Here is a 10,682-nt window from a genome sequence, read left to right as displayed (position 1 = left end):
GGGATTTATTTGTACATAAATGCAGCTGCAGTTTAGCTCTGCAGCTCAGTGAAAGCCAAGTAAAACTATAAGCATTGTAACTTTCCAAGCTGTTCTGTGAGACTGACATTAATAAAAACACAAGTACACTGTTGTATATAGAGTTCATTATTGGATAACATCACTTACTTTAGTACGTGTGTACATTGAGGCTTATGTTAGACATGGTAACATGGCCATGTCAGTATTTTATGTATGTTACAGCAGGGCTTAAATTGTCTTTTATTTAGTGTTGCACAGTTGTTGTTTTTTGGTTAGATTTTTTGTTTTTTGTCATTTTCTGTTTATTATTGATGAAAAGAACTTGGAAAAAAAGCTAAAGGAAATCACTTGAATGAGCCCAGCTACTTGGGGTCTCTTAGATATTTTATGAAAAAACTGAAATATAAAAGTGGTTTGTTTTATGCACTGGATACAATTTAAAAATGCTCAGTGCATGTAGTGATTTATCCAGTGCCATTTTTCAGAAGATATAGGCAGAAACAAGAAGCAAATTTCCCATTATTGTGTAATGTTTTTTTTGTTATTTTTTAAAGTTGTATTTTTATGTTTAGTACTTTGTCACAGTTTACCTGATGGTATAAAATGTGCCTTGTAACCTGTACTGCCTTACATAACCAGGCAATGTTTTGCCTTACAATGTGAAGATGAGTTAATAAATTCTACAGTCTATTTTTACATTGCATGTTGAAGACTGTGTTTTATACCACAACAGAGAGGCATTAACTGAGACAAAAAGGGTGTTTACTTGGTTTCTCGAGAAAAGCCTGTGAAGGAGAAAGAAGTAAAAAAAAAAAAAAGGTCCAACGTGGCAGTGCTGCTCAGTCACTGATAGTCTCCACTGCAATATGTTGCCTCAGCCTGATAAACAGTCATAAAATCATTAGAGATTAGGCCTTTATGAAGACAAAGAGAAGGCAACTTCAAAGATGTTTTTCTACATTCCAGCTGGTAAACAAATAACACAATGCATTCAGACTTCACTCCATATCTGTTCGTGTTAAAACGGACTAGAAGGTTGAAAAGACACCATGTTACTGCTAAATAACTAAAAGGAGTGAGGATTTAGACACATTTTATGGTACAACAAGAGGAAATGCTGAGCACTGTTTCTAGGCCAGTAATTAAACTAAATCAGATTAGTTAAATTGGCCAAGTTAAATCCTTTGCGCAAAAGGTCATAATTCCTTGAGTTGTATCCATGCATTTAAAAAATATTTTCAGATGCTGAAGTTGATTTTGTTGGAACACTGCTTCTTACCAATACAGCAAACTATTGTTGACTAAATGCAGGTACAGGCTAAAGGATGGACGATGCCATTGCATACATGATACATTTGGGACGTTAGTACAAATCACATACGCAATGATGTGATTGCTTCCCTTAATAATTGATTAAAAATGTCTTATCTTTGTTTTCAAGTAATTTTAAATAACTTAAAGAGGCAAGCAAACGCATATTTCATTGTTGTATCAGGGATTCAACCAATCGCGTCTCATTTCATGGAAGTTTATAAAAACTAACAAAAAAACAAACGACCAACCCTTTACGAATGCCCATGAATGAAATTAATGAGCCCGTATTGCACATTTAAAATAAACACATACCTGACAGTTTTGCATGTGATATGTAGTCTGGAGTAAGAGGCAGTCTGCGTCGTGCTGGTCAATTCTGCCACCTACTGACTTCCAACAGACTTCTAGAGTGGATTCACGTTGGAATGTGCACAGTATTTGTAATTTAATGATCAGGGGGCTCTACGATGTATTTAAAAAATGTGCTGTTGTACATATAGAGTTTTTAATTATTAACTATACAGTGGAGTTTGTGTAAATGAATAATATTACTGGTTAGAGAATTATATCAAAAATCTTATAAAATCACAAAGGCCAATAATAAAACCACGGGAAAAAATGCTTTGAAATATAATGTATTTCTGTATTGCTGTGCTGGGTTAACATTTCTTGAAAAAAATAGAGAGGCCCTACATGTTACTAAATAAGTCAGAGTTGCCTAGTTTCCGATGAGCCCGAACGCATCACCACCATCAAAACAACAGTCGCACGAACATGGCCTTGCGTCCTCGATGACGCTACATCACGTGGTCAAAAGGGACCAACGAGAGAGCACCGTTTCCCCACCCGGAACAGGATTTTCTCTGCAGGTCGGCTATGACTTTTGGGGTTTTTATAGTTTAAAATCCTTACAGGTGCTTTTAGACAGTAATTCATTGCGAGTTATCAGCTGTTTTTGTTTTATCTATCTTTTAACTGGTGGGTGTAGGGCGGATTCGGGGGTTTGTATTTAGTCGTTCTGACTTTAGTGACAGGGGCTTGTGTTTAGGGCTCGGATTAATTTTTGATTTATTATTGAACAACCACCTTTTTCATGTCGGATATATTCACATTCACAATATCGGAGGTCAAAAAAGATTCAACCATCTACTCGATTTAAATACATTGCTTAAGGTTTGTCTTGTCTTGGGTAAACACGTGTAAAATGCTCATTTAGATCTTTAAATACTGTTTTCCGCTGAACTTGCGATGGCTCTTATGTCTCGTTTTAGATTTTTAAATGCATGTTTGTCAAGTATCTTACTGGCTCGTTACAGATCATCCTGCATTTCCCTATAATGGCCCCAGTTGTTTAGTTTCTCTCTCTGTGTTGCTTTCCAAACAGCATCACCCACTCAGTCCATGGCCGATCAGCATGAGTCCCTCGTCCATAGTTGTCCTCCAGTGGACCAGTCCACAGCTACAGGGCACGGCTGGTTCCCAGGACCTCCTCCACCCATCTATTCATGTACCCTAACCCCTGAGCTGGTGGCCAAGGCACGAGAGGAGCTGCAGGAAAAGCCTGAGTGGCGTCTCCGGGATGTCCAGGCCCTGAGAGACATGATACTGAAGGTTTGGCTTCAAGCTTTTTCAGGCATCAGTCCACCACAACTTTAAAAGCTTGTTTTTTTAAGCTGCTTTGTTTGTAGTGTTGTTCATTCAAACCGCAAAGGCCAATTTTTCACAAGACATATGTCCATCAACAGCTGCCAATTTAAAAAGTAGGAACTATAAGAGATAGTGGCTGACTTTATTTTGTACACATTATACAAAATAAATACATATTCTATACACCCATAGGAAATGAAACACAAACAATGTAAAATATTAACTTTATTGCTGTAATTATATGTCTCTACATTTGTATTCTTAATCAATAAACTCTAATGTCCAAAATACCAGGTGAGCCTTTCAGTACTGCTTCAGTTGAGTTTCATTAGAGAAATATAAATATATCTGAACTGCTTTGTATAAACCTGTTTTATATTTATTGAGGTTCAAATGACTGTGTTGTGATGTAATATTACTGCTGGCTATGTGCATAGGGACCTCAGGACTGTGAAATCTGCTATATGTTTCTCGTGCATAAGATGAATGATTGCAATGCATCTGAAATGAAGGCACTTAATAGCTGAATATATACAAATAACTTTTTTTTTTTTTTTGCAATCATTCAAGAATATAATTTCTATTTTCCCACCTGATGATGCAGGAGCAGCCAAATCTCAGGACCCGTCTGGACGATGCATTCCTCCTGCGCTTCCTGCGAGCCAGGAAGTTCGATTATGACCGAGCCCTGCAGCTGCTGCTGAATTACCACGCTGGCCGTAAGGCCTGGCCGGAAGTGTTCCAGGACCTGAAGCCGTCCACAGTGAAACATGTCTTGGAATTGGGCTTCCTTACAGTTCTGCCTCAGCCGGACCCCAACGGGAGATACATCCTGTGTCTCCGGCCAGGTGGGCTTGGCATGGATTCAGTTGTTGTTCGACATATTAACTCCATTAGTTTAAGAATCTCTTTACACAAATCAAATGACTGTTGATAATTGGAAAATCTTTGCTTATAATGTACAATCACTTCACTTATACTCCTCTTTACAGGAAAATGGAAACCCAATGATTACCCCTTCGTCGACAACGTGCGTGCCATCTATCTGACTCTGGAGAAGTTGATTCAACCGGAGGAAACTCAAGTGAACGGTCTGGTCATCTTGGCTGACTACACTGGGGTGGGCATGTCACAAGCGTCCAATCCAGGCCCGTTCCTTGCCAAGAAAATAGTGAGCATCCTCCAGGTAAGACTATCTGAGTAAATACATCTTATATATCCTCCATCCAGGTTCTAAACCAGCTTTATCCAGGTTAGATTTGCAGGAGCTGCAGCTGCCTTGAGTGTGATTACCAGTCAAGGTCGAAGGTGAACTTTATTATCCCCAAGGGGCATTTTGGAGTACAGTCGGCAGTAAAACATACATAAAAAAAAAAAAACCCATCAATACACACAATTAGGCCTGGGCAATAAACCGAAAATTGACCGACACTGAAATTTATGAAAATTACCGACATCATTTTGCCCATGTTGGTATGTTCTGTGTTTTGAAAAAAAGAAAGAAAAGAAACGTTGGTTTTGAGTGTTTGTAGGTAGCATGTCGATTTGATTTGAAGTTTATCTCGAACATGTAAAAAAAACCACACAAAATAAAACCCCAAATGAAAAAACAGAACATCCAATTACTGTGTCTTTTCACATGCATGAAAAGGAGTAGGAAGAAGACGTGCTTATTTAATCCTACCCCTTCACATCGTTGCCTTTATCTTAATTTACAACAATGTAGCATCATCACTTTCGATGCATTAAATCCTGCAATATATTATACTATCAACAGTTAAGACACACCTAACACCCAAACAGCACTACTGTATAAATACACTTTAAGACGCTGGACTGCGTGAGAGACGTGACTCTCAGGCAGACGTGAGGACGGTTCAGAAGTTGTAGCGGCTGCTGCGGTGGCTGAAGTGAACGGCTTTACAAGCCATCAAAGCAAAATCGTCCATATTTAGACTCAGCGGGCAGAGTGACGCGAGCTGCGGTAGCCGTGTAGCGACGCGCCGTCCGTCGGGCTGGACGTGAAAAGTCATTTTACACACAAAATATGTAATGGATTACGTTAGATAGGTCTTTTTTTCATATCACTGTGCAGAAATCCCGTGTTTTCAGGTGCAAAACAGGCGAAGTCACAGGTACAATCCGCTCTCAGTTGTTCTCATTTCAAGTAATCTGTTATTATCAGCTCTTCAATAAATCTTAACTAAAAATACTTAATTTGTATTTTCTTTGTTTATTTTCAGACAGTGTAGTTTAACAGTCCTTTAAAGTGGCAATAAATAGGCCCAGGGTGACTCACACTATCAATATAACTGCTACATCTAGTGGCCAAAAATTTTTTTGTGTGAAGGGGGTGCAGTGTTGTCAAGGTGACCTGCTCAATATATCGTGATATATTGAAATATATACATATATATGAAACGTTAAAACTGCCATCGGTCAGGATTGCCTGACCTTCTTTTATTTCCAAGGTTCTGTTCTTGTTTAATTTGCTTGTGCGTGTTTATAGACCGACTCCCACACAAGCACTTCTGCAGGCACCTTGGGATCTCTAATTAACCTTACATGCATGTCTTCTGGTTGTGTGGAAAAAGCTGGCGTACCCTGAGAGCGCAACCACATGGGAATATGCAAACTCTGCGCAGGAAATGGCACGTCAATCAGCTGTGCAGTGACCGACGACGTCTGTCTGCCTGTCTTTTTATTTCTCCCTCTATTTACCTATTGGCCGATCGATTGATCTCATCTGATGTAGGGTTAATAAATATAAACCTCAAGGCAGAATACACTTTATCTGTAGAAGCACTTCAGCAAAAAGAGATTAATCCTGCATCCTGTCATCTGTTGCACTCCCTTTTGGATTATGTCACGACTGTAGAGACTGAGCCATTCACATGAGTACACGCAAAGCATGTGAAGCGCATGAGAGGATCCAGCTGTGACTGTTCTGATTGCTCTTTTCCTTCCAATTCTCAGGATGGATTTCCAATCAGAATCAAGGCCGTGAACATCATTAACGAACCCCGGATTTTCAAAGGCATCTTTGCTATAATTAAACCCTTTCTGAAGGAGAAGATGGCAGAGAGGGTAAATATTTTCCTTGAATTGTTTCTCACACCTTTTCTGATAAACAAGGACACTTTTTAGTTGTGTGTTTGACTTGAATCCAGAGCCCTTGTTGGAAAAAGGAAAACAACTCAAATCTGTTTTCTTCTGTGAAACTGGATGATGACACGTTTTCTTTTCAATTGAATGAACTCGCACAAAAAAACTTTTCTGCAAAAGATCTTGACCAATTACACTTAAAATGTGTTTTATTCGCTTGCTCGAGTTTGAGGCCGCAAGCTGACGTGTTACCATCTCAGTGAAAAAAGGTCAACTAAAAATTATTATGAAAAGCCCTCAGAACCAGATAAGATAATTAAATTGACATACAATATTAAAACAACCTACTAATATGAGAAGGAAATGGTAAAACTTGGACCCAAACTTTGGGACACAGATATTTAATATAATATGCAACTATAGTATTTAGAAGGACAGATGCAATAAAAATAGCTGTAAATACAGGGACCGGGTTTTGGTTAGATCACTATGGACTATTTATCATGTATAGATGGATATTGACAGTAGGGGTCCTGCTATTGTCAGTCGTATTAATGTAGAAGGAATGAGGGTAAATAATTTATGGTTTTTCTCAGTTTAAAATGTATACATTTCATTACTTTGCTCATTTTGACCTTGCATTGTTATTCTTATTCCTGTAATATTGTTGTTGTAATGGTAATTTGTAATGGTAAACAAAGGCCACAAGGCACAAGGCAGTGAGGGCAACAGACACCAAGTCTTTGTGGATTCATTATCATCAATGCCATTTATCACATTGATTGGAGCCACTAAGATAACTTAATCCACTGTCTTCCGTGACGCGCCTCTGCTCTCTCTCGTCTTGGAACAGTACATCCTCCACGGCTCCGACCTGCGCTCGCTGCACCGCAGCATCCCCCGATCGGTGCTGCCGGAGGAGTACGGCGGCACGGCGGGCCAACTGGACATGCGCGCTTGGTCGAGACTGCTGCTGGACTGTGAGGAGGAGTTCATAGTGGAGTTCTGCCAGCCGGATCCACTAGAGGGCGTGGAGCTCCCAGACTCCATGCTGTTCGAGGGCCAGCAGGCCTCCGGGCAGGAGGAGGACACGTTCAGGGGGCTGCGCTCGCAGCTTTACTACTGTTACTGACGCACCGTGTACAGACGCACACGAGGACTGTTTTCTGTTTCATCCGAAACATGTGTGTAGACTTTAAAAGGGCAAGGTGCCAATATTATACATGACTTATTTTACTAACTGAGCAGCTCTACTTTTAGGTGGGAAGTCTTCTGTAGTTTACACGTCGCCCAGCATTCAATCATCGCTCCCAGGCAGCTCCCGGCTCTCGAAAAGATGCTTTGCCAAGAGCCAGTGCATGTTTAGCCTCTGTTGATGAGCTGGATGAAATGTGTTATCGGTCGGTTAGATATTAAGCTCGTGTTTTTCCTCGGCGAGGTGCCTGTGTGTACGTTGAAACAAGCTTTGCTTGACATTCCTCTGAAACAAACAAGTTTGTTTTTTTTTCCACTAAGGTTGCACTGCAATGGGGGATGTTCATCGGTACAACAATTTATTTGATTACTGAAGCCCTCCTGTTCTCAGGCTGCACCTCAACACTAAATATAAGTGATTTGATTTGAGTTTTTTTTTTTTTGTTTGTTTATTTTGTTTTCCATGAGTGTGTATGGGTTTAATGCGTGACTCTAAAGAGGCATATGGCCGTGCACAGTGGTGTAGTGGTTGGCACTGTTACAGCGGGAATATTCCTAGTTAGAGTCTGAGGTTGTGGTCCTTCTCTGTGTGGCATTTTAAATGTTCACCCTGACCATGCATGGTATCCAAAACAGATATTACCTTTACATCATGTATTTTCTTAGTATGCAGCCTGGACCTTGTATTTCTAGGTTGTTGCTTGTTTTTTTTCTACTTTCAAGAGGAATGATTACAGCAAAGAATCTGTTTCCGAATACACATGGACACAAATTTTAAATGATATTTTATTACTTTACAATGAGAAATAATTCTTAAAGCTCACTTTTCCTCTGACTCGTCCATCTTATCTTCATGTCAGTGTTACATCGGTTGTCAGTGTTCCGCTTGGTTGCAATGTCTCACTGTTCCGCTCGCACTGTATTTTGTGTTCAAGCAACCATTTAACACATTGCCTTAAACTGTTGTTGTATACCTTGTGTTGCGTGCACCAAAGCAATATTCGCGTGTATTCTCATCAGGTATTTTCTCCCACAGAAGTGGACATACTTTATTGCTGGAACGTGAACACGAGACTGAGCGAGAGAGTTACGTAATAGATCTATTGTTAAACGTTACTGCTAAATCTATATCACATAGAGTATTTTACTGCCTTTGTCCAGTTGATGCTTCAGTTTTGTGGCTTGAATCTTATGAGAAGATTATTTTTCTAAGTTCAGATAATCTGCCTTATGGTTTCCAGTTTCTTTCAGGACTTTTTCTTTTGAAATTGTTTGCCTGTGTTTCATCATGCAGTCTTAACACACCCATTGCTGATCACAGGAAGTCACGAGAGCGAAATAAAACATTTAGCCCTAATCTTATTTAGAGGCATCTGGTTTGCCAAATTGTACACAAAGCCATGTACAGAAATGTGCAATAATGTCGGGTCTGTCGTCCTGCTATAGCCTGATGCTACGATTGTTGTGTTTTTATTTATGTTTTTTTACTTTTAGCATGTCTGTGGTGGAAATGAGCTGTATTGTGTTGAGGAAAGTGTATTGTTGATAGTGAAGACAGTAAAGTAAAACTCAATAGCAGCAATGCTGTTTGTCTCCTGTTTGTGGTGTGGCTGCTGCAGGCTACAAGCAAGATGTGAGTATTTCTTTGCAGCATTAAAGCATCTCGTCTTGAGCCGAATTTCCCAATCCGGGTTTATTGGTCCCCAAAGACAGCTTGAATACAGTGGTGGGAAAAAAAAACAACCAATTTCAGTCTTAAAGCAAAAGCAAGTGCAGCAGAGTGGGAAAATAAGCAAAGCATTATTAGAAGCAAAGTAATCCAAATGTAAATGAATTACCCTTTTTAGATGCATCATTTGGGTAATGTTTTTCTTTTACTTCCTGAACACAGAAAGTTAAGCTACATAAAATAAAGCACAATGAAAATATAGAAGGAGACAAGTCCAAGTTAAGCAAATTTCAAACTATGATAATAACTTATTTCTTAAATGGAGCAGGAAGAAGCTCCACTTGCCTGTTCTCATTATATTACTGCATTTAAGTCACTCAATACATAACAACCGAGCATGCAGATAAGGTGAAGAAGCAGAAAAAAATGTTGATTGCCAACTATGTTCAGCTCATGAGGAATGTGTTTTGAGCTGTACAGATATACACACAACTCTTTATATTCAAGTAACATAAACATACAAACGACTATAAGAACCAAAATTCTGCATTTCTTATGAAGTGTTAAGAGGATATTTATCCTTAAAGTGAGCGGTCACTGGTATTTCCTTTTTCAGTGTATCTCGTTCTTTTTAACGTTTAATTACATTTGACTCAAGCGTCAATTGAAATACAACTTAAAAGACAAAAGATAGAAAATCTGAATACAATAGTGTAGAGGAGTTCAAACAAACAGTAGTTCGGTGTTTCCTTGAAGCAGAAACACAAATGTGTTTGTAGATGCTGCTGGGAATGAAATGACATTTATATGCTGCATAATAATTGGCTCTGCATGTGTCTCTTAGATAATTTTTGGCGAATCATGTGACCCCCCCCCCCCCCCCCCCCCCACACACACATGAAATATGTCCTCTAAACAATGAAGAGCTGTGTCCTACGGTCGTGAATAAGTTTGGCTCATGAGACTGCTGGTTTGTTTCTGGACAGCTGCCATCTGGAGTGCACACACACACACACACACACACACACACACACACACACACACACACACACACACACACACACACACACACACACACACACACACACACACAACTCATTAATTTGTTCTGTCTCTTTCATGAGATTTTGACTTTATTTTAACGACACACAGCCCACACTGCTATTGTAGGTCTGCTGTTTCCATGACATTCATTTAGCAAACAAGACCGCCGTGCACCCATGCACAAGGCGTTTGCGAGCAGACAAAACGAGGGAAAAGGGCAGATTGTTTGAGGAGTGACTCTTCTGCTTTTACAAATGGACCATGGTTTTATTTACCAGGAGAAGGGGCTTGGTCCAGTCTGCAAACACAGCTGTGTAACATCTCCTGTGAAAAGTTGACAATCTTAACCTCCCATCCATCTTCTACATCACTTTATCCAACTCGGTGTCACCAGGCGCTGGAGCGTATCCCAGCTTTTTGATGACCGGGACAGTGATGGAGTGGTTCACATGTTCTTTGGCCTCTGTTTGGAGTTTGCACATTCTTCCTGTGCATGCATGGGTTTCCTCCACGCACTGGGGTTTACTTCCATCTTTGCAAAGACATGCATGTGAAGTTAATTGGTGAGGTTAAACCCAACATGTTAAAGTGAAGGTGTCTCTGTATACAACCTGCTATGTCCAAAGTTGTCTCCTGCCTTTCACCCTCACGGATTCAGCTTATTGTGACTCTAACATGACAAGGCAGG

At 39.8% G+C, this 10,682-nt stretch overlaps 1 protein-coding gene across 1 annotated transcript; it reads left to right on the top strand.

The window, feature by feature from the left end:
* The first annotated feature begins 2,161 nt into the window (after positions 1-2,161).
* On the top strand, positions 2,162-8,803 carry ttpal (tocopherol (alpha) transfer protein-like). The gene is made up of 6 exons (XM_080496466.1): positions 2,162-2,204; positions 2,720-2,946; positions 3,587-3,830; positions 3,975-4,168; positions 5,959-6,069; positions 6,941-8,803. The coding sequence occupies exons 2-6, from the start codon at positions 2,737-2,739 to the stop codon at positions 7,217-7,219; spliced, it is 1,038 nt and encodes a 345-aa protein (XP_080352592.1). The 5' UTR covers positions 2,162-2,204; positions 2,720-2,736; the 3' UTR covers positions 7,220-8,803.
* Positions 8,804-10,682: the final 1,879 nt, after the last annotated feature.

Source organism: Blennius ocellaris (assembly GCF_963422515.1).
Source record: "Blennius ocellaris genome assembly, chromosome: 5".
Classification (NCBI taxonomy): Eukaryota; Metazoa; Chordata; class Actinopteri; order Blenniiformes; family Blenniidae; genus Blennius; species Blennius ocellaris.
This window is presented reverse-complemented; position numbering and strand designations above follow the sequence as displayed.

Excerpts from the sequence above, each read along its gene's own strand:
- ttpal (XM_080496466.1), top strand. The coding sequence starts at position 2,737 with ATGGCCGATCAGCATGAGTCCCTCGTCCATAGTTGTCCTCCAGTGGAC. Across the intron at positions 2,947-3,586 it reads TGAGAGACATGATACTGAAG|GAGCAGCCAAATCTCAGGAC; the intron begins GTTTGGCTTCAA and ends CTGATGATGCAG. Across the intron at positions 3,831-3,974 it reads CATCCTGTGTCTCCGGCCAG|GAAAATGGAAACCCAATGAT; the intron begins GTGGGCTTGGCA and ends TCCTCTTTACAG.